Source organism: Choloepus didactylus, chromosome 14, assembly GCF_015220235.1.
Source record: "Choloepus didactylus isolate mChoDid1 chromosome 14, mChoDid1.pri, whole genome shotgun sequence".
Classification (NCBI taxonomy): domain Eukaryota; kingdom Metazoa; phylum Chordata; class Mammalia; order Pilosa; family Megalonychidae; genus Choloepus; species Choloepus didactylus.
The window spans coordinates 25,166,333-25,191,268 of record NC_051320.1 but is presented as its reverse complement, the minus strand read 5'-3'; the positions used below and the strand labels follow the sequence as shown (position 1 = coordinate 25,191,268).

At 37.1% G+C, this 24,936-nt stretch overlaps 1 protein-coding gene across 7 annotated transcripts in view; it reads right to left on the bottom strand.

Annotated features, from left to right (window-relative positions):
- C14H8orf34 (chromosome 14 C8orf34 homolog) overlaps positions 1-24,936 on the bottom strand; it is a 480,113-nt gene that overhangs the window by 14,668 nt on the left and 440,509 nt on the right. For 4 of the 7 annotated variants that reach the window (XM_037803247.1, XM_037803243.1, XM_037803244.1 and 1 more), the window contains exons 11-12: positions 23,194-23,241; positions 13,406-13,499 (exon numbers count right to left, since the gene is read on the bottom strand). In XM_037803247.1, coding sequence (XP_037659175.1) covers positions 13,406-13,499; positions 23,194-23,241 — 142 coding nt within the window. The remainder of the gene's footprint in view (positions 1-13,405; positions 13,500-23,193; positions 23,242-24,936) is intronic. The other 3 variants (XM_037803245.1, XM_037803246.1, XM_037803248.1) reach the window with 1 other exon arrangement.

Below are 24,936 nucleotides of genomic sequence, written 5' to 3'. Positions count from 1 at the left end.
CCTTGTCTTGGGCCTGGAGAGGCAGGTAATCAGCTGTCTCAACACAATTCTCAACTGTAGATCTTAGGAGACTATCTGGAAAGAAAGAACCTGATGCTATGTTAAGCAGAACAAATATTTTTCCTCAAGGTGAAAAACCGGGCTCATACTGGGTGAACAACAGAATTCCTATAGGGAAATACCACTTATTGCCCTACACTAGGGAAATACTACTTATTGCCCTACGCGATCAATTTCACTCTCAAGACTCACAGCATAAGCTGTGTCACCCCTTGTAAGGAGAACGAGGGGGGAGTCATGAGTTAAGGGTGGTGTAATGGGGGTTCTGGTCCTGCCTCTGCCACTAACTGGTTGAAACGGACCAGCCTCCAATCTCTTGAAGTATCAATTTCCTCATCACTAAATTGAGAAAGAAGCTCAGATTACATTAGTGCTTCCTAAAATCCCAAAATGCTTGTTCTTCCAAAGTTAATAGGAACTCTGTAATTTATAGGCATTCTGTAAAAGGAACTGAAATAAATATGAAAAAAAACTGGTGTAATTACAGCCAGTTAGGTCTAGTTGCTGCAAGATTTCCCAGTGTCTTTATTATGAAAATATTTAGGAGAAAATCTATGACATTTCCTCAAGTCCAATAACAGAAAGTATTTTCCCCTGTTTTAAACTAGGCTACTGAATACACTTGATCTGTCCATTTAAAATGGCAGAGTTGTTTTGCTCCCTTTGAAAAACCATTATTAAATTAATGGCATGTCTCACAAATGAGAGTCTCTCAAATATAGTGATATGTAGAATTTTCCAAAACTTATTTTACCACAGAATCATTTTAAATAGGCTTTCACGTAACTAAGACTAAAAAAAGCACACTTCGGGAAAAAATGTATTCAAAAATTTCTTAGTTATTTATCTCTAGTTCTATAACCAGTATGAAAATATCATATTCCTTTTCCTCAAACAAAACAAAAACTGGACTAATGTTGAAGGAATAGAGAAAAATGAGAGATGAGAAACACTTTCTGAATGGTGATGGACAGCTGACTTCTCATCAGAAATCATGGAGGCCAGGGGACAGTGGGATGATACATGTTTTGAGCATGGGCTGGACTTGTTGACTTGCTCTCATATGGTAAAGTGGTAACAAGAAAATTTACAGTGGAGAAACTTAGCCAACATTAATTACCTTGGTCAGGTTATCTAGGGTAACATTATAAGTGATACATCATTTTGATCACACGTAACTCCTAAAAATGATATGATGAGGGTGCTTCACCTCAGTGGCTTGCCTCCTAAATCCTATAACCATAATCAAGTCATGAGAAAAATATCAGAGAAACCCATCTTGAGGGACACTCTACAAAATACCTCACCAGTACTGTAAACATAATGAAAAACAAAGGCTTAGAAACTATCACAGACCAGTGAAGGCTGAGCCGTGGTGAGTAAATAAAGTTAATGTTTAATTAACAGTAATGTTGTTAATTTATGTATATATATATATATAACGTCTATAAAACCAAATGTTAACAGAAAGATGTTAACAGAAAGGGGGAACTGTGAGAGGTGTATATGGGAACTCTTTGTACGATCTTTTCAACTTTTCTATAAACCTAAATTATTCCAAACTAAGAAGTTTATTTTTTAAAAATCCTTGATAGAACAGTATAAGAAAAAAATCGTCTTGCATCATGCTTTTGTAAGAGATAAATAAATAAACTTGCTGTAACTTTAAAATTAGCATTAATACTAAAAATATATATAAAAGGAAAGGACATCTACATGTTACATGTTACATGTTATTACTGTCATTTGTGGTACTAAGTGTTAGAGAAAAGTCGCCAACTTTGGCTTTTATTATTAACTTGTATTAATCAAAAATATGCTAATTTTTTGAACTAGATCTTCATTATAATTTGCTTACATGTCAATATTCTTGAGGACAGTGACTATGTGCCCTTCATATTTGTACCAAGCTTAATTTACAGGTGAGGAAAGAGGCTTAGAGAAATATGATCCAAAGTCTAACAACAGTGGATCTAGTTGTAAAAACACAACCTCCTGATTCATTGCACTTTCCATTCCAGTAGTTCTCAATCTTTAGAATAAGCAAAAAACCACCCGAGGAGCTTATTAGAAATGAAGAATTAAGATTCCCATGCACAGGGAGATTCTGATTCAGTAGGTCTGGTGTGGATTCCAGGAATATGAATATTAAACAAATATCCCAGAAGATCCAAATGTCTGTGGTTTTATTTATTTAATGACTTCTGACCAGAGTCTGAGAGATTAAAAACAAGCACACTGCTAACATAAGTTTTTTTTCCAACTTGTGATTTGTAAATTTCTACTAAAAACAGAGTAAAGATAAAAAACCTTATGAATTAAGGGTTCTGCTTATCTTCCTATAATAAAAATTTATAAAACTTCCCATTTGATTGTCTAAGACATTTTGTCCTGAAAGATAATCATTTATAAAATTGTTTAAAGCTCAGTCTTACTTTAAAATGATACAATAACACATTGATTTGAAACAATTAGAATAAGCAAACTCATAGAGTCAGGAGCTAGAATATAGTTTACCAGGGGACAAGGTGGGGATAGGGAATGGGAAGCTAAGGCTTAAAATTGTACAGGGTTTCTATTTGGAATGACAGAAATATTTTGGTAATGGATGGTGGTGATGGTAGCACTACATTGTGAATGCAATTAACAGAACTGAAATATATGTATTTGAATATGATTAAAAGGGGAAATGTTAGATTGTACATATGGTAACAGAATTAATTTTTTTTAAAAAGTTCCATGCACCCACACTACACAGTTAACCCTAAATTAAGCCATGGAATTAGTAGTACAATTATAAAAATGTGCTACCATGAGTTTGAACAAATGTTCCACACCAATGTAAGGTGTTGGTGGTGGGGTGGTGTATGGGAATCCCGTATGCTATGATGATTTTTCCATAAATCCACAACTTCAAATAAAGACAAAAATCTTGTAAATGATGCAACAGGAAATATGGCCCTCTGTGAAGATCCTCACATTATTTGGCAACTTTCTGCCATGATAATGTCATCTCAGGAGAAATCAGAGAATTCCATAAAATTACCTAGGTATAATTTATAGAAAGCTGAGTCAAGAACCAGGTGTTACTGTTGGAATGATGAATCTTGTCCTCCTTCAATCCTCACTCATAAATTTATAACGAGTGTAAATCAGATCCTGGGTTCACATAGATTTATGTGATTTATTTCCTTTCATTAGAAAAAGAGGAGGTAGGTGATCTTTACATATCTTGCCAGCTGTTGTACAAACCACATGCATTAAATGCAGGTATTAGAGGAGATGCCAATGATTTCCTGGTTCTACTTTACATATGCCCCAGCACCTGGTTGTTGGAGGCCACTCTTGAAAAGAATTTGCATCTCTTAATGAAGAACTTGGCAACAATGTCTGCAAGTATTCAATGTTCAGATGGCTGTTATTACTACCTAATTATTTTTAAAACCTGACATTTTCCAAACAATTAACCATTGTCAAGGATCACCTCCAAATACAACATTGCTGAGGTCAAATCTTTTTGGTTCTATGCCTATGGTAAGGAGGGATCAAGAATGATCTTTAGTGTGATTGATCAGCCCTTCAACAAGATTGATGTCTAAGTGATAAGTTCAATATTAACATTTTAATAAATCAATAAATATATTTTGTGACAGCTGTTCACAGTCACAATTATTATTTATTTTATTTGTTTTAAATTTCCAATTGTCTCTCTACTTAAGCTGGAAAGCACCAGAGAAATCCATTCATTCACTCTATCACTTACTCATCCATTTAATAATTCTTCTGATATTTATTGAAGGTTTATTACATAGTTCAATAAGATGAAGAAAACAGACAACTCTCCTCTCAAAGAATTTGCATCCTTGTGGAAGGGGAGACAGTGTAACGCCAAAATCTTGTGAAAACTTCTGAAGATGGGCAAGTAGTATTAGGTGACAAGGTTTGAAGAAAGTTCTGGGGATTGTTTTCTCCTCCACATTATCAAACGATGTTTTCCACTCTTAATACTGACTGGACACATGGATTTGAGGGGAAGGAAATAAGTCTGAATTTGGAATTGGATATAGTATACCTTTTTGAATGATTCCTTTCCTTCTTTAAATTATAAGATACAGAACATGCTTGAAGAATTAATGCACTCTGCATTCTATAAGGATGCTGTTTACTTGATTTTGCCCACTTTGGGCACCTGAGTGTGGAATTTAACAGTGTAAAACTAGCCCAATTACATATATTCTGTTTGTAAAATATACACATAGAGAGTAGCTTGAAGGTGTTTTTTTTTTTGTTTTTCTTCCAAAACAAAATTTATAAAGGCCTCAAAAGAATTTGGTGAAAATAGTTTTAACTCAAACTGTAGAAAGAGTACTTATGTATATTTAAGTGTTTGTGTGTGCTTGCAGTTGTTTTCATAAAAATTCTAGGGCACAATTAATTCTTTCAGATTTGGAGGATTCTCTTCATTGTATCCCCGGTTGTTCTTTTCCTAGACTATTTTACTTAGGATTCCTAGCATTAAGGATCTTCCAGAATACTCTCTTTCGTTTGTACTTGTTTAAGTACAGTCTAAGTTCTGAGTCTTCACCAGCTGGTTTCTATGTTAGGTGTTGCTTCCCTCCAATGGAATCTGTATGGTTGTCACCATGTTTTTTCACTGTATCTCTGAATGTGTGGCTGGGTGATGCTCTTTCCTGTGTAACACATTAGGTATCTCTGGTGGCTGCAGCTCAGGAGAATTATTAATCACTTCACACTTATCATGGGGGCTACATTATCACATACAATTTTTATTTCTCTCTGCAGGCTACCAATGGTAAAACATTTGTTGACATGTTATTATTTTAAAAGCCAATGTTGGAGGCGGGGCAAGATGGCAGACTGGTGAGCTGTAAGTTTTAGTTACTCCTCCAGGAAAGTAAGTAGAAGGCCAGGAGCTGCGTGGACTGGACACCGCAGAGCGGTCTGTCTTTGGGCATACTTCATACAACACTCATGAGGGCGTGGGACTGCTGAGGTCAGCGAAGTCTGTAAGTTTTTGCGGCCAGGGGACCCGCGCCCCTCCCTGCCAGGCTCAGTCCCGGGGGAGGAGGGGCTGTCGGCTCCGGGGGGGAGAAGGGAGAACTGCAGTGGCTGCTCTTATCGGAAACTCATTCTACTGATTCAAACTCCAATCATAGATAGACTGAGACCAGACACCAGAGACTCTGAGAGCAGCCAGCCCAGCAGAGAGGAGACAGGCATAGAAAAAAAACAACACGAAAAACTCCAAAATAAAAGCAGAGGATTTTTGGAGTTCTGGTGAACACAGAAAGGGGAAGGGCGGAGCTCAGGCCTTGAGGCACATATGCAAATCCCGAAGCAAAGCTGATCTCTCTGCCCTGTGGACCTTTCCTTAATGGCCCTGGTTGCTTTGTCTATTAGCATTTCAATAACCCATTAGATCTCTGAGGAGGGCCGTTTTTTTTTTTTTTTTTTTTTTTAAATCCTTTTTTCTTTTTCTAAAACAATTACTCTAAGAAGCCCAATACAGAAAGCTTCAAAGAATTGCAATTTGGGCACGTCAAGTCAAGAGCAGAACTAAGAGAGCTCTGAGACAAAAGGCAATAATCCAGTGGCTGAGAAAATTCACTAAACAACACAACTTCCCAAGAAAAGGGGGGTGTCCGCTCACAGCCACCATCCTGGTGGACAGGAAACACTCCTGCCCATCGCCAGCCCCATAGCCCAGAGCTGCCCCAGACAACCCAGTGTGACGGAAGTGCTTCAAATAACAGGCACACACCACAAAACTGGGCATGGACATTAGCCTTCCCTGCAACCTCAGCTGAATGTCCCAGAGCTGGGAAGGTGGAGCAGTGTGAATTAACAAAGCCCCACTCAGCCATCATTTGAGCAGACTGGGAGCCTCCCTACACAGCCCAGCAGCCCAGAACTGCCCTGGGGGGACGGCACTCACCTGTGACATAGCACAGTCATCCCTCAACAGAGGACCCGGGGTGCACAGCCTGGAAGAGGGGCCCACTTGCAAGTCTCAGGAGCCATACGCCAATACCAAAGACTTGTGGGTCAGTGGCAGAGACAAACTGTGGCAGGACTGAACTGAAGGATTAGACTATTGCAGTAGCTTTAAAACTCTAGGATCATCAGGGAGATTTGATTGTTAGGGCCACCCCCCCTCCCCGACTGCCCAGAAACACGCCCCACATACAGGGCAGGCAACACCAACTACACACGCAAGCTTGGTACACCAATTGGGCCCCACAAGACTCACTCCCCCACTCACCAAAAAGGCTAAGCAGGGGAGAACTGGCTTGTGGAGAACAGGTGGCTCGTGGACGCCACCTGCTGGTTAGTTAGAGAAAGTGTACTCCACGAAGCTGTAGATCTGATAAATTAGAGATAAGGACTTCAATAGGTCTACAAACCCTAAAAGAACCCTATCAAGTTCAGCAAATGCCACGAGGCCAAAAACAACAGAAAATTATAAAGCATATGAAAAAACTAGACGATATGGATAACCCAAACCCAAGCACCCAAATCAAAAGACCAGAAGAGACACAGCACCTAGAGCAGCTACTCAAAGAACTAAAGATGAACAATGAGACCATAGTACGGGAGACAAAGGAAATCAAGAAGACCCTAGAAGAGCATAAAAAAGACATTGCAAGACTAAATAAAAAAATGGATAATCTTATGGAAATTAAAGAAACTGTTGACCAAATTAAAAAGATTCTGGACACTCATAGTACAAGACTAGAGGAAGTTGAACAACGAATCAGTGACCTGGAAGATGACAGAATGGAAAATGAAAGCATAAAAGAAAGAATGGGGAAAAAAATTGAAAAACTCGAAATGGACCTCAGGGATATGATAGATAATATGAAACATCCAAATATAAGACTCATTGGTGTCTCAGAAGGGGAAGAAAAGGGTAAAGGTCTAGGAAGAGTATTCAAAGAAATTGTTGGGGAAAACTTCCCAAATCTTCTAAACAACATAAATACACAAATCATAAATGCTCAGCGAACTCCAAATAGAATAAATCCAAAAAAACCCACTCCGAGACATATACTGATCACACTGTCAAACATAGAAGAGAAGGAGCAAGTTCTGAAAGCAGCAAGAGAAAAGCAATTCACCACATACAAAGGAAACAGCATAAGACTAAGTAGTGACTACTCAGCAGCCACCATGGAGGCAAGAAGGCAGTGGCACGATATATTTAAAATTCTGAGTGAGAGGAATTTCCAGCCAAGAATACTTTATCCAGAAAAGCTCTCCTTCAAATTTGAGGGAGAACTTAAATTTTTCACAGACAAAGAAATGCTGAGAGAATTTGCTAACAAGAGACCTGCCCTACTGGAGATACTAAAGGGAGCCCTACAGACAGAGAAACAAAGACAGGACAGAGAGACTTGGAGAAAGGTTCAGTACTAAAGAGATTCGGTATGGGTACAATAAAGGATATTAATAGAGAGAGGGAAAAATATGGCAAACATAAACCAAAGGATAAGATGGCCGATTCAAGAAATGCCTTCACGGTTTTAACGTTGAATGTAAATGGATTAAACTCCCCAATTAAAAGATATAGATTCGCAGAATGGATCAAAAAAAATGAACCATCAATATGTTGCATACAAGAGACTCATCTTAGACACAGGGACACAAAGAAACTGAAAGTGAAAGGATGGAAAAAAATATTTCATGCAAGCTACAGCCAAAAGAAAGCAGGTGTAGCAATATTAATCTCAGATAAAATAGACTTCAAATGCAGGGATGTTTTAAGAGACAAAGAAGGCCACTACATACTAATAAAAGGGGCAATTCAGCAAGAAGAAATAACAATCGAAAATGTCTATGCACCCAATCAAGGTGCCACAAAATACATGAGAGAAACACTGGCAAAACTAAAGGAAGCAATTGATGTTTCCACAATAATTGTGGGAGACTTCAACACATCACTCTCTCCTATAGATAGATCAACCAGACAGAAGACCAATAAGGAAATTGAAAACCTAAACAATCTGATAAATGAATTAGATTTAACAGACATCTACAGGACATTACATCCCAAATCACCAGGATACACATACTTTTCTAGTGCTCACGGAACTTTCTCCAGAATAGATCATATGCTGGGACATAAAACAAGCCTCAATAAATTTAAAAAGATTGAAATTATTCAAAGCACATTCTCTGACCACAATGGAATACAATTAGAAGTCAATAACCATCAGAGACTTAGAAAATTCACAAATACCTGGAGGTTAAACAACACACTCCTAAACAATCACTGGGTTAAAGAAGAAATAGCAAGAGAAATTGCTAAATATATAGAGACGAATGAAAATGAGAACACAACATACCAAAACCTATGGGATGCAGCAAAAGCAGTGCTAAGGGGGAAATTTATAGCACTAAACGCATATATTAAAAACGAAGAAAGAGCCAAAATCAAAGAACTAATGGATCAACTGAAGAAGCTAGAAAATGAACAGCAAACCAATCCTAAACCAAGTACAAGAAAAGAAATAACAAGGATTAAAGCAGAAATAAATGACATAGAGAACAAAAAAACAATAGAGAGGATAAATATCACCAAAAGTTGGTTCTTTGAGAAGATCAACAAGATTGACAAGCCCCTAGCTAGACTGACAAAATCAAAAAGAGAGAAGACCCATATAAACAAAACAATGAATGAAAAAGGTGACATAACTGCAGATCCTGAAGAAATTAAAAAAATTATAAGAGGATATTATGAACAACTGTATGGCAACAAACTGGATAATGTAGAAGAAATGGACAATTTCCTGGAAACATATGAACAACCTAGACTGACCAGAGAAGAAATAGAAGACCTCAACCAACCCATCACAAGCAAAGAGATCCAATCAGTCATCAAAAATCTTCCCACAAATAAATGCCCAGGGACAGATGGCTTCACAGGGGAATTCTACCAAACTTTCCAGAAAGAAATGACACCAATCTTACTCAAACTTTTTCAAAACATTGAAAAAAATGGAACACTACCTAACTCATTTTATGAAGCTAACATCAATCTAATACCAAAACCAGGCAAAGATGCTACAAAAAAGGAAAACTACCGGCCAATCTCCCTAATGAATATAGATGCAAAAATCCTCAACAAAATACTTGCAAATCGAATCCAAAGACACATTAAAAAAATCATACACCATGACCAAGTGGGGTTCATTCCAGGCATGCAAGGATGGTTCAACATAAGAAAAACAATCAATGTATTACAACACATTAAAAACTCGAAAGGGAAAAATCAATTGATCATCTCAATAGATGCTGAAAAAGCATTTGACAAAATCCAACATCCCTTTTTGATAAAAACACTTCAAAAGGTAGGAATTGAAGGAAACTTCCTCAACATGATAAAGAGCATATATGAAAAACCCACAGCCAGCATAGTACTCAATGGTGAGAGACTGAAAGCCTTCCCTCTAAGATCAGGAACAAGACAAGGATGCCCGCTGTCACCACTGTTATTCAACATTGTGCTGGAAGTGCTAGCCAGGGCAATCCGGCAAGACAAAGAAATAAAAGGCATCCAAATTGGAAAAGAAGAAGTAAAACTGTCATTGTTTGCAGATGATATGATCTTATATCTAGAAAACCCTGAGAAATCAACGATACACCTACTAGAGCTAATAAACAAATTTAGCAAAGTAGCGGGATACAAGGTTAATGCACATAAGTCAGTAATGTTTCTATATGCTAGAAATGAACAAACTGAAGAGACACTCAAGAAAAAGATACCATTTTCAATAGCAACTAAAAAATCAAGTACCTAGGAATAAACTTAACCAAAGATGTAAAAGACCTATACAAAGAAAACTACATAACTCTACTCAAAGAAATAGAAGGGGACCTTAAAAGATGGAAAAATATTCCATGTTCATGGATAGGAAGGCTAAATGTCATTAAGATGTCAATTCTACCCAAACTCATCTACAGATTCAATGCAATCCCAATCAAAATTCCAACAACCTACTTTGCAGACTTGGAAAAGCTAGTTATCAAATTTATTTGGAAAGGGAAGATGCCTCGAATTGCTAAAGACACTCTAAAAAAGAAAAACGAAGTGGGAGGACTTACACTCCCTGACTTTGAAGCTTATTATAAAGCCACAGTTGCCAAAACAGCATGGTACTGGCACAAAGATAGACATATAGATCAATGGAATCGAATTGAGAATTCAGAGATAGACCCTCAGATCTATGGCCGACTGATCTTTGATAAGGCCCCCAAAGTCACCGAACTGAGCCATAATGGTCTTTTCAACAAATGGGGCTGGGAGAGTTGGATATCCATATCCAAAAGAATGAAAGAGGACCCCTACCTCACCCCCTACACAAAAATTAACTCAAAATGGACCAAAGATCTCAATATAAAAGAAAGTACCATAAAACTCCTAGAAGATAATGTAGGAAAACATCTTCAAGACCTTGTATTAGGAGGCCACTTCCTAGACTTTACACCCAAAGCACAAGCAACAAAAGAGAAAATAGATAAATGGGAACTCCTCAAGCTTAGAAGTTTCTGCACCTCAAAGGAATTTCTCAAAAAGGTAAAGAGGCAGCCAACTCAATGGGAAAAAATTTTTGGAAACCATGTATCTGACAAAAGACTGATATCTTGCATATACAAAGAAATCCTACAACTCAATGACAATAGTACAGACAGCCCAATTATAAAATGGGCAAAAGATATGAAAGACAGTTCTCTGAAGAGGAAATACAAATGGCCAAGAAACACATGAAAAAATGTTCAGCTTCACTAGCTATTAGAGAGATGCAAATTAAGACCACAATGAGATACCATCTAACACCGGTTAGAATGGCTGCCATTAAACAAACAGGAAACTACAAATGCTGGAGGGGATGTGGAGAAATTGGAACTCTTATTCATTGTTGGTGGGACTGTATAATGGTTCAGCCACTCTGGAAGTCAGTCTGGCAGTTCCTTAGAAAACTAGATATAGAGCTACCATTCGATCCAGCGATTGCACTTCTCGGTATATACCCGGAAGATCGGAAAGCAGTGACACGAACAGATATCTGCACGCCAATGTTCATAGCAGCATTATTCACAATTGCCAAGAGATGGAAACAACCCAAATGTCCTTCAACAGATGAGTGGATAAATAAAATGTGGTATATACACACGATGGAATACTACGCGGCAGTAAGAAGGAACGATCTGGTGAAACATATGACAACATGGATGAACCTTGAAGACATAATGCTGAGCGAAATAAGCCAGGCACAAATAGAGAAATATTATATGCTACCACTAATGTGAACTTTGAAAAATGTAAAACAAATGGTTTATAATGTAGAATGTAGGGGAACTAGCAGTAGAGAGCAATTAAGGAAGGGGGAACAACAATCCAAGAAGAACAGATAAGCTATTTAACGTTCTGGGGATGCCCAGGAATGACTATGGTCTGTTAATTTCTGATGGATGTAGAAGAAACAAGTTCACTGAAATGTTGCTATATTATGTAACTTTCTTGGGGTAAAGTAGGAACATGTTGGAAGTTAAGCAGTTATCTTAGGTTAGTTGTCTTTTTCTTACTCCCTTGTTATGGTCTCTGAAATGTTCTTTTATTGTATGTTTGTTTTCTTTTTAACTTTTTTTTCATACAGTTGATTTAAAAAAGAAGGGAAAGTTAAAAAAAAAAAAAATGAAAAAAGACAAACAAGGAAAAAAAAAAAAGATGTAGTGCCCCCTTGAGGAACCTGTGGAGAATGCAGGGGTATTTGCCTACCCCACCTCCATGGTTGCTAACATGACCACAGACATAGGGGACTGGTGGTTTGATGGGTTGAGCCCTCTACCATAAGTTTTACCCTTGGGAAGATGGTTGCTGCAAAGGAGAGGCTAGGCCTCCCTGTATTTGTGCCTAAGAGTCTCCTCCTGAATGCCTCTTTGTTGCTCAGATGTGGCCCTGTCTCTCTGGCTAAGCCAACTTGAAAGGTGAAATCACTGCCCTCCCCTCTACGTGGGATCAGACACCCAGGGAAGTGAATCTCCCTGGCAACGTGGAATATGACTCCCGGGGAGGAATGTAGACCCGGCATCGTGGGACGGAGAACATCTTCTTGACCAAAAGGGGGATGTGAAAGGAAATGAAATAAGCTTCAGTGGCAGAGAGATTCCAAAACGAGCCGAGAGATCACTCTGGTAGGCACTCTTACGCACACTTTAGACAACCTTTTTTAGGTTCTAAAGAATTGGGGTAGCTGGTGGTGGATACCTGAAACTATTAAACTACAACCCAGAACCCATGAATCTCGAAGACAGTTGTATAAAAATGTAGCTTATGAGGGGTGACAATGGGATTGGGAATGCCATAAGGACCAAACTCCACTTTGTCTAGATTATGGATGGATGTGTAGAAAAGTAGGGGAAGGAAACAAACAGACAAAGGTACCCAGTGTTCTTTTTTACTTCAATTGCTCTTTTTCACTCTAATTATTATTCTTGTTATTTTTGTGTGTGTGCTAATGAAGGTGTCAGGGACTGATTTAGGTGATGAATGTACAACTATGTAATGGTACTGTAAACAATCGAAAGTACAATTTGTTTTGTATGACTGCGTGGTATGTGAATATATCTCAATAAAATGATGATTAAAAAAAAAAAAAAAAAAAAAAGCCAATGTTGTCTGTATATATCTTAGTGCAGACATGAGTCTTTCATCAGGTTGCTGAGCCCATTTGTCTGAAAATATCCATAAACCCCTAAAGAACATGAACCAAGCAGTGCCATAGGTGGTAATCCATTCTTTTTGATGATTATAATCCAGGAACTAAGATGAAGAGCTATATTTTCTATATTTCCTAAATAATACTATAATATTAATTTGTTTTGTGAACTTAGAACAGTTTCTATACCCATACGTTTATTCATTTAATCAATAAGGATAATTTGTAATATAATAATCAGTTGGTCCTAACATTTAAAATTTTTTTAATAATCAAAAGTTATCAAGGATATAATTCTGCAGTATTTATAGAAGATTCACGTTCCAACTCGACATTCTATGTTGGTTGTCAGGAGGAATAGCTCCATCTTTTACGGTGTTACACTCCTTTTTTAGAAAGTTATAATCTACAGGTCTCGGCACCACAATTAAAACATCATCGAACCCAGATTTACAGTCCTGAAGTATAGCATATCTTTATATATTCTCCTTAATCAAGTCTGAACTTTTTGCAGAAGTTGTTTAATGTTATGAAAAGGAAATGCCTTTATTGTGGATTTCCTTTGGCTAAAAGCAATTTACCAATAAACAGCAGTGTCTACTCACGTTTATCTTGTTCTGCTTCTACTCCTTCACTCTCTGTGTCACTTGGCAAGATCCATGGTTGATGAACTACCTGCAATTGTTTTAAGGATTCATCCTGCCAAAGAACAAATTTATTTTAGATTAGACTCTAGATTGACATTGTCAATACCAATACATGTGAATGCTTCAGCTTCCACAAGTGACATCTCAGAAACAATAAGAATTTCCTTACAGCAGAGAAGAGTTCCAAGTTTAAATATATTTCACATCATAGAAATGCCACAAACTCTGTACTCAATGTTTTTTGTGTTTGTTTTCTACACTCCCCTGTTAATAAGATTTAGTCATAATAAAAGGAAATATCTAGACTATGTTCCTTCCTGAATTAATATTTTTATGAAAATCTTGGCACTCATGTTTGGAAATACAGTCATGAAAACTTCAATATAAAATTGCACAAAATGTTCTTTTTCCCCATCAAGGTTTAAAATCCCCTTTAATGATAATGAATGGTAGGAGGATTTAAAGAACGTTCTCCATTTTAGCCTTCAGTACTTCTTCATTACTGCCTTCCTCTTCTCACTTCCTTATTTTTGTTAAAATATTTCTCATATACTTCCTTGCTTCTTTCTGCCTGCTGTCATCAACCTAAAGCAGACCCTCATCATCTCCAGTCCAACTATGGTAATAATCACCCATGAAGTCTTCCAGGTTTAAGTTTCCTCCCCCTTCCAGTTCTCCCTGCCAGCTCCCTATCAGAGTGAACTTTTTAAGATGCCATAGGATACAGTCTTCACCTTGCTCATAATCCTTCAGTGGCTCCCTCATTATTCCCAGGATAAAATCTAAACTTAAGTTCCTTCATGGTCCATACTTGTCTAGTCTGATCTACCACCACTCCCTTCCCATACCACCTCGACTGATACTTCCCCCTACTGTAATTAAGGGGCAGCTCCTCAATTGTGTCACACTCTCTGATATTGCCAAGATTGCTTTCACAGGTTAGCGTTTCTGCCTAGAAGAGCCCACATATCTTTATCTATCTCTAACATTTCTACTCCCTCCAAGGCTCAAGTGTCACTTTTAGTGGAAGCCATCCTGATTCTTCAAGACAGAGTTACTCCTATATACCCACTGCACCAGTATAGCTATTACTGCGTTGTAACTGTCCTTTCGTATCTTCCTGCCTCAACATTGTTAACTTTTTAGGTGTAGATTTCTTTCAGACAATAGGTAGTGTGTGAATGGCACTAAATGGCATATTGTAGGGGCAGTTAGCAAAAAATTAAAGATATTCAATCTTGGAATTTATAATTTAGGTATGCTATATAAATTGTAAATTTTATATAAAATTTATACAAACATTTTATATAACATTTTTATGGCAATATAAACTATATAAAATGTAAATTATTTTTAGAATTTAATTTTTTCCTTAATTTTATAAACCATTGGATTTGATCATGCAAGGCTATAACAAAGAAGCAGCATAAATGTTAAAAATCTTGGATTTAAAATTTCAGAACAGTACAGAGGACAGCAGAAGTAAAATTTCAAATTTTTCATGTACCAGAGACAGAAATCACATTCCTATAGCCTTTCAAAAATAGAACACACAGTCTCAGATGTTTAAAGAAGGAAAATGAAAAAAATAGTCTTTTTTTTTTTGGGGGGGGTTTTGTAAGGTAAATCAAATGGCTGAAGCTCTTCACTGAAAACAGAAAAGTTTAAAAGTGACCATGAAAAAAAAAAATGGTTTTCATTTGAAAAATATTTTGGTTATTTGGCATTTTGGCCCAAATACTAAAATCTGTTTTCATAAGAAAAGACACGACTGGTAACTCAATTGTGCTATTTGTCTTCCCACAATAGTTTAGAATCCTAAGCAATACTACTGACTGGTTTCTAGTTTTAATGGCTTTACTCCTGAACAGATAAGCAGCATTCAACTATTCTTTGTTTACTGCAAATTACATAAAGGACAAATGGAACATCAGCTCAGTAAAATAATATATAGTTTGGGAAAAACTTTACAATGTTGAGTTACTGGAATTGTAGAGATAGTACAAATGCTACTACTAGTAATCTATTTAAATATTTTAGTTTGTTTTGTCCTTGAACAGAGCTAGTAATACAATGCACCTGCTTGCTTTATCCCTGCCAACAGGCAGTTCTACATATGTCCAAAGCTCAGTCCATCAGACGACTTATAATTCTTTTTGATGGGGTCAAGCGTCTAAAATCTTGAATGCTTTTAGAAAACAAGAGCTGACATATTCCTCTTTGCCAATTTATTCAAAAATTGTTCTGCAAGACCATTAAACTATGCCTGAGCAGAGTACAAATTCTTTTATAGTCCCAAGAGCAAGTTCCTTTGGGTAGCTTCTAAAAGAAATACCATTCGTCCTGTATCTAAAACACTTTTACCGTAAGTAAAGCAAATATCCAGAGAATAGGAGTGGTGGGAAATGGTGACATGTATCATACGGAAAACAGTTGCTAGCCCTGAATCAACATATTCTATCTGCTAACAGAATAAGTGCTTTATAAACTTTAGTCGCTGTATTTTATTCCACATGGATAGCTTCTTTTTAGACTCTCTAAATCCAATCAATCAGTGATTTATGCCATGTGTGACCATGAAAGGTCAACATATTTTAGAGAAAAAAGATGCTCCTTAGCTCAAACTTTCACCATTGGATACTTCAGCTCTGATTCAACTAAGTGTATCTCTCTCCCTTCGGTTTAAGTATGGAAATAGTGCACAAAACATCAGTTTCCATATTTCAAAAAGGAATCATCACTATCATTTTACTTCTATAACCATAGGATCTTATAAAATAAGGATCCCTGAAGGATGATGCATAAAGTGCAAATTACACTCCTTTCCAAATAAATTTAATAAGACTGTTTCTGCTTATAAAAGAATTAAGCATATACTACCATTAAAATAAACTCCTCCATATATGATTTACATACTCTAATAAAGTCTGAAAATAAACATTTTAAAGTTGCTAATGAAATGTCTCATCAGACTAATATTCACAACTTTTGGTAAATTATACTTCTGTAGCTCAGTACTTTGGGAATTGTAAATGGGAAATTAAAGCATAGGAAGGGGGAAGTAACTAAGTTCGGGGAGCTATAAGTTTGAAGCAATAGGATCTAGGAGGGGCAAAAAGAGGGAGAGATGAAGTTAGAAAAATATGGTAGATTGTGAAAAATATTACAAAAGAATTGTATTTTTCATGACAAATTTACATGACAAATTCACTATACTATTCTATACATTGGAATTTCTCTCTTAATTTCTTAACAGTCCGTTAGGTGGCTTGTCTCTCCAAAGAAACTGTGGAGTAAAATTGTGAGAGACTTTGAAATAAACTAAAGATTACTGGGTAAAGTCAAAGGAATACAGGTTTTTCTAGCACATGCTTCCAGTTATCTGATTCTATGGGGTGCTGAATCTTTCATTGTCTTTGAACTATTTTATAATTCTGTAATTTGTAGAAAACCAGAGTAATGCAAATCATTCTTGTTTATAGAATGCAAATTGCACCCATTGTTATGCAACTGATTGTTCTATGGGTATTGAAGACTTTATCAATTTTGGCATCTATTTATAACTTCATTTCAGCATTCCTTATTTGATTAATTATACAAGGTACTTTGTAATTCTCCTTTCAACTTGTTGTTTACTGTTTTCCTCATCAATAAATGAGTTAAAGAAATCTTGGAAATGTGTTCACTTTATGTCTGTATTAGAGTAATGATTATACTGTAAAAAAAATTATCTGTTAACATGTATGTCTTAACGAATGTCATTGAAAAAACAAGATTTTCTTGGAAAAAACACCTTTTTTCCTAGTTTCCTAAGTAGGATGTTATCTTATATATAACATAACAACTATGTTAGTAAATAATGGTTACTTCGAATTTTAAAAAGTAAATCCCCATGGATGAGGAAAAGTAAATTATCTCTTATTTATTATAGAAGGTAATATCTTGCACTTTCCATATGAAATATAACTGAATTTCATTACTTTAAAAATCACAGAATACAACACAGGAAAAACAAGTCAGACAGACAAGCCAAAATTAGCATGAAAAGTGATTCTAAGACATTTTGTTGCATAGAATTGAACCTCTTTATAGTTCAGATGGTATAACTGGCAAAATCAACCTGAACAGATGGAAAAAAAAAGGCCTGCCTGCTTCCCGCTTCCCATGCTCCCTTTCCTGTCTGACACCTTAGAGACTGTGAAGCTGCTGCTTGACAACCTTGAGTTAGCTCTCATTCCTTGGCCTTCCCCAACTAACTTCCTAAATTGTGAGGAACAGCTCTAAACTTCTCTAAAAAAGCCTTCAAAAGATAGGCTTTGACTTTTAAATCTTTATAGCTTCTCAACCATTAAAGTTGACAATACCTGATGAATAAATATTTAAATTACTAGGTCACTAGTGATTAGGGGGAAAGCCAGTATTGCTGACATTCGTTTGATGTCCCAGAGTGAAGAGCAAGCCTTGCTGTGACTCTCCCCTCCCAGTTTTGCATTAGGCCACGATGGAGAAGGTAACAACAACAGAAGGATAGAAACATCTAGACTGATGTGTCTTAAGATATTCCTTAATTTATCATATGTGATTTTTAAATTTTTAATAAGCAATTATATAGTGCTTTTTATGGGCCAGAGACTGTTCTAAATGCTTAACAAATATTACCTCATAACATTACTTCATAATCCTATGAAGTAGGTACTAAAATCACACTCACTTTACAGATGAGAAAGCAGGTACTAAGAGGCTAAGTTTTGTCCAAGTTATTAAGTGAAACAATCAGTATTTGACCCCAAGCAATCTAGTTTCAGAGTCTATGCTTTTAACAACCATACTATGCTGCCATCCAATTATTCATCTAGGAAATGTGATGTTTAAAATGGATTAGATTTTCTATGAAAGGTAAGGCAATGGAGAATTGGAAGGACTCAGTTTTAATACTAAGTTGCTTTAAATGATCATTTTTGAAAGAATATTACTATTATGATTCTAAAAGCTAAAATTTCTGCAATGAGAAATTTGTATCCTTACTTCAAATTTTCAAGTGCCTTACACATAAAGAGCCTATAAAGTTACTTGTTTTTTAATTTAACTATTAGAAATATTTTGAGTATTAGAAAAAGTAGGCTATCACAATATGTCTCATTTATTTGGCTGAAAACACAAACCCCACACTGGAAAAACAATACATTAAAAATTACAAAATATAACACAAAAGTTCTATTTTGCTTTACTTTTAGAGAAAACCATATGATCTCTTTAGTTTTGATGTAGGTCTATACAAAATTGTCTGACTTCATGTGGATATGATTCTCTCTAATTATATGAATAAATTTTTTTAAAAAGAGCCTTTGATCTGCAAACTGTTGTCCAAATTTTAGCAAGAAATGTTAAATATATTAAAAATGTAAACGCTATGGTTTATTTGAGTTTTAGGGTGTACTAAGTAAAAACAAATGTTTGCTAGCTCAGTTTTAACCTCAATGCTCTTAACATTTACAAATATTGCTTTTTATTGTTTGCTGATTCCACTAAGAAGAAGGAACACAGAAGTGAAATAAGAGCAAAAGGGAGAAAAACCAAAAGACCATCATTTTATGGCTCACGTTTTGAACATGTTCTCAACAAAGAAGAGTTTAAATATATATTTCCTAACAACCAAATGTGCAGAACTGGCCAGGCCATTAATAATTTCACTAATTAAGGTCACTTATAGTTTTACTGAAAAGGATGACCATTTGTTGATTGAAGACAGAACTAAAATCTAAATGACAACCAATATTAGCTGGGGATACTGTGTGATATTGCCTACACAGATCACACATGCTTGTGAAATTCAAACTGAAATTCAGAAATGAATCTCATGAAATAGAGAGATTTTATGCTCTCATTAACTAAAAAAAATTATGCTTGAGAGTAGATGAATAAACAAAACTTTCAGATTCACTAATAGAGGTTCTCTCTTTATCTATAATAGACAAATTATGGAGACTTTTCATGATGTATGCAGTTACCCTCTAGAAATAATATTGGAAAGGACACTTTTGAGATAGAGCTTTCCAAACTTTAAAGTGCCTATGGATGACACGGGGATCTTGTTAGAATGCGGATTCTGAATCTTTGTGTCTAGGGTAAGGTCTGAGATTCTGCATTTGTAACCCACGCACCACCACCCCCCACCCCCCATGACAGACGCCGATGCAGCTGGTTTGAGGACTGTGGAGTGCCTGCAATGAAATGTCACAAATTCTCAACCTTCTCCCCACATAAGCAGTATGACATGCACTTTTTAGACTGCACATTTGTGACGATGGAGACAATAAGGATCATTTTTCTCTGATAAGGACAATAAAATAGAATAAGACATTCTAAAAGTTCTACAGTCCATTTGCAGCCCATTTCTTGTGTCAGCACTTCAGGGCTCCCCTTCCTCCACAGTGTTAGATCTATACAGTACAGATGACAAGGGTGCATCGGGAACCTCTGTGTGGGGATGGCCCTTCTGTTCACTCCACCATCCAGGGGGAAATACCAGGCCAAGCACTTGGCCAACCACACAACCCTAAAGGGAGAATCTCTGGGTGCACACTTCAAAAATAGTGTCTTCCTGAGACTCAGAGCCAGAGTTCAGCAGCTATGAATTGTCAGCATTACCCCATGTGGCAACTGTTAAGGAAGCTGAAAAAGAAATTAGACTTCAATTAAAGATATGAATGAAATGGACTTGGTTCTGAAAGAGACTTCAATTAGAGATACGAATGAAGCTTATCTGGTTAAGACTAAGGCAAATCAGACTAAAGGGTAAAGGGCTATAGTGACGGTGTTTTAAAACTTCAATTTCTGTTTGAGACCAAAGGAAGAGAGGTTTGTTTGGTGCAAAATCTATATTCTTCTGTAGCACACTATATAATTTAACTTATATGATCAGTTTATTCAAACTCCATAATTACAGGAACTTTGAATAGGGAGTGAGATCTGGTTGGTTTGTACAGGTTAGTGTGAAGCCCTGATACATCCCAGAGTAATTTGGGTAGAGAATAAAAATGTATTTGCAAAGCCCTTGAGGGACTGGGGAAAAATGTGGAAATATTAAACTTCCCCACATGGGGAATTACTGATATTCTTATAAGCACTGGGGACTACTAATTCAGAAGGCTGAGCTCTTGATCTTGAGACTTGCCCTTATGAAGCTTGTTTACTACAAAGGAGAGGCTAAGCCTACTTATTATAATTGTGCCTAAGAATCACCCCCAGAGAACCTCTTCTGTTGCTCGGATGTGGCCTCTCTCTCTAAGCCAACTCTGCAAGTAAACTCACTGCCCTCCCCACTACGTGGGACATGACTCCCAGGTGTATAGATCTCCCTGGCAATGTGGGGCATGACTCCCAAGGATGAACATGGACCCAGCATCAAGGGATTGAGAAAGCCTTCTTGACCAAAAGGGGGAAGAGAAATGAAACAAAATACAGTTTCAGTGGCTGAGAGATGTCAAATGGAGTCGAGAGGTCATTCTGGAGGTTATTCTTATGTGTTATATAGATATCCCTTTTTAGTTTTTAGTGTATTGGAATAGCTAGAAGGAAATATCTGAAACTGTTGAACTGCAACCCAGTAGCCTTGATTCCTGAAGACAACTGTACAACTATATAGCTTACACAGCGTGACCGTGTCATTGTGAAAAACTTGTGGCCCATCTCCCTTTTACCAGTGTATGGACAGATGAGCAGGAGAATGGGGAGAAAAATTAAAAGAATAATAGAACAGGATGGGGGGACAGGATATTTTATGTATACTTTCATTTTAATTCTTATTTTCATTTTTATTTCTTGGAGTAATGAAAATGTTCACAAATTGATTGTGGTGATGAATGCACAACTATATGATGGTAGTGTGAACAACTGATTGTACACTCTGGATGATTTTATGGTATGTGAATATATCTCAGTAAAATTGAATTTAAAAAATAATGTCTTCCTCCCCTTGGGTGGCATTTAGTTCTTTAATGATTTTTGCTGACTTCCTGCAAAAAGTTATTAAGTTAAAATTTAAGGTTGATGCCTTTTTTCCTCACCTTTATTTTCTGACTTTTCTAACCTGCACTCAAACCGCCTACCTTGTTATGTCATTTCTTTCCTTTGTCATTCCCCATCCCTGTGCTTTTGGTGAAGCTTCAACCACTTACAAATAAGCATGCAAACCTGAGATGTTAGAGTCTTGATGGTGTGCCATACACTTTGATTTTTCCCTTCCATGTGACATTTGCAAGTAAGTTTAAACATAGGTAGGTATACTCTTTTTGAATAAATGTATTTGCGGGACACTGATTACGTGCTTCAACTTGGCGGGCCTGGGCTGGGGGACCGGATCCACCCCTGGGGAGGGTAGTGGGCACGGGCGACAGCGCCCTCTACAGCCACCCGGGCCTGGGAAAGTGAGGCCGGAGGCAGGCCCCATTTCCTCACCCAAAATACACCACTGTTAGGGGAGGCTTGCCGGAGGGAACCGCCTTTTCCCCACCCCCTTATCTTGCCCGGACACTCCCCGTTGCCAGTGCAACCCCCATTACCACCAGTGCGCATACATTGTTGCCAGACACCGTTACCGGAGCAACTCTCGCCCCCTTTCAATCAACCTCCGCGCCCTCTCAAAACCAATCCAAGCCTTTAACCCCTACAGCTACCCCGCCCTCTAAACGCCCGATATAAGCTTGTACTCTCCCCTAATAAACTCTCTTGGTTTCTTCACCCTAAAAGAACCGTGTCCCGCCTGTTCCTTTCTCGCCGCCCTTCATACTTTGCACGCCTCCCGCCGGGGACCTGGCCAAGTCCCCCGCCTCGCCCTCGCCTCCGGGAAAGAGCCCCCGCCGCCGGTACCCTCGGAGCAATCCTGAGAGCCTAGGATTTAGCAACCGGCCGCCACCCTCCCCCAGACGAGTCAACTGCGACCGCATGTATTGACTACATAGCATATTGCGTGGGCTACTCATAATGGTTTTTGAAGGGGTTCACACATGCAAGTTAAAGAAACAGATTTTGTCCTGCCAAGAAGTAATATTCAAACCAAATATTTGCTACTGTTATGACATCATCACCAAACTGTTTCCCCTGTTTCTTCCACCTGCAACAAATTCAGATGGGTATTTAGTAACCACTGTGGTCTGGATTTGGATCAAGTTTAGGGACACTGTCCTCTTCCTTATCTGAGAGACACCAAATCTAGTTTTCAGACAGTCCAAAGACACACCCTCTTACACGGAGCACCCTTGGATATTCCAAAATAAACCCAGGAGTTTAAAAAAGTTTTCAACAAAAATTAAAAATCCAACATACATTTTAGTCATCAGAACAGCACTTTGCATAATAACTTGCACAAATAATGCCTTCACAAGTATTTGTCACATGAACAAATGGCAAGCTTGTCTAGATTGTTAGTTACATAAGGGCAGTGATCATGTTCTTTTGTGTGTATGTATGTGCAGTCAATATAAAGCATGTGTTTGTCATTTTTTAGGACATCAGCTAATACTAAGTTTATGCAGTTTTACCTTCATTTTCAGGATGACTGAATTGTTACAAGAGATCTCCCTATCAGTGGGGAAAAATAAATTTTGATAACATGTATGTGTAGGCAGGACCAGTGAATGTATATAGATTGGAAACCCTGTAGGCAGATGGAGAAAATCCAAGTGAGTGTTTCATCCTATGTAATAGACTGATGTCAGACTCTGTTACAAGTCTACCTTAAAACTCACTTCTTCCATGTGGTTTTTCAATGAGTGTCCCCCACTGGAGGCTTCTCCCTAGAGGCAAAGAGGAAGACAGGAAGAGAGGTTGAAAGAAAAGTTAGAAGAAGGAGAGAGAAAGAAGAGTAATGGAGAGCAGTGAAACCTAGGAACAACCTCCGAACTTGAGTATTTCCTAACCATCTCAGTTGACACTGGCAAGTTTATCAGTTTATTTGGGTTGGCAACTGCTTACTCTTTGAAGGAGGTATTAATTTGTTCAAGCCAAAATACATCTTTCAATGGATTTTAGCTCATGTAAATGAGTAACAGCTTAACATAACTAACTAAATCTTAGGACAGAACGTTATATAAACTGCATAACATTTTCTGTTATGGATTTTATAAATATGTTCTTAAAATTAGATTTGATTAAAAAGTCATGAATTCTGAATTCTGTAAATTTGTGTGAATACATAATACATAGACTTAAAATATTTTGTGGAAAGAAAATAGAATATTAGCCTGTGTTTTTCCAAGTGCCTATGGCCTTTTTCACCTTACTTGTATGTAATTAGTAAATGCTCCATTATCTGTGCTTTTTACTGGCACTTCCTTGAGTGTTAGTAATCACTGAGATTTAAATTGTTGATATTTAAAACATAAAATTAAACACAGATCCTAAACTCATCTAAAATTGTCAAAACTGTCAAACAACTTGCTAGTGGGGACAAGTTATATTTTCACCCTATGTGGCCAGAGATACTTGGATTAAAGTCTAAGATATCATAAAATTATATCTGTTTTAAAGGTTAAAATAAATAAATTCTATGACACCATAATGTGTTTTAAAAGATAATGAGATAAATGTGAGTAGAGCTTACATTCATTTCTAAAAAATTTTGTTTGCTTTTTTTAACTTTTCAAAGACCATCACATATATTATCTCATTTGATAGGTTTTTCAGTACAACTAGAGAGCAAGACATCCTTGGGCCAATTTTACAAATAAGGAAATTGCAGCAAGTAGTGGCTGAGTGGATTGGGACTGAATTCCAATCTTACACTCTTCTACCTCTCTGAAATGTAAATTTTAAAAACATGAAATACTAAATTCATTTTAGATAAACATATTACTATGTATATACCAAAGCTCTTTGAGGAAAGAAAAGGACGCACATTCCAAAACAAAAATTAAGCTAGGAATAAAATGCTGGTATTCCAAAAAAATTAGAACTCAGAGGTCAAATCACAGAGGTGATAATCTTTCTTCCCAATCAGGGTTTCTACCAGCAAAAAATTCAGATGCTGTAGTTTAAATGTTTCCAAATGTTTCCTAGCTTGTGGGATTTTCAATGGATAAGATAAGAGACAAGACGGTGAAACAAAACAAAAACATGAACTATTTGGAAAAATCAAATCCATATAAATCCCCCAATCTGTGAGTAATTTAAATAAAAAACACAGATAAGTCTGGAAACTTATGTCAGATAAATTGCTTCTTAAAATTGAACGTGCTGTACTAGCTCCCCTCATTTGGACAACTAATCCAAAAGATGTGCTGTGGATTCTTCCAATTTGGCTCTTCTGTGTGATCAGTAATAACATGATGCTAATAATTCCTTCCTCTTTGTCTGGATTGTTGGTAAGAGGATGAGGTGGCAAACTGCTTGGAGTTAGAGGTCTTCTCCTTGGAGCTGCCACCTCTGAGGCCTTCTGGCTGGGCTCTGAGCATCTCAGTCTAAAAGTGGAGATGCCCAAGACCAATTTGAGG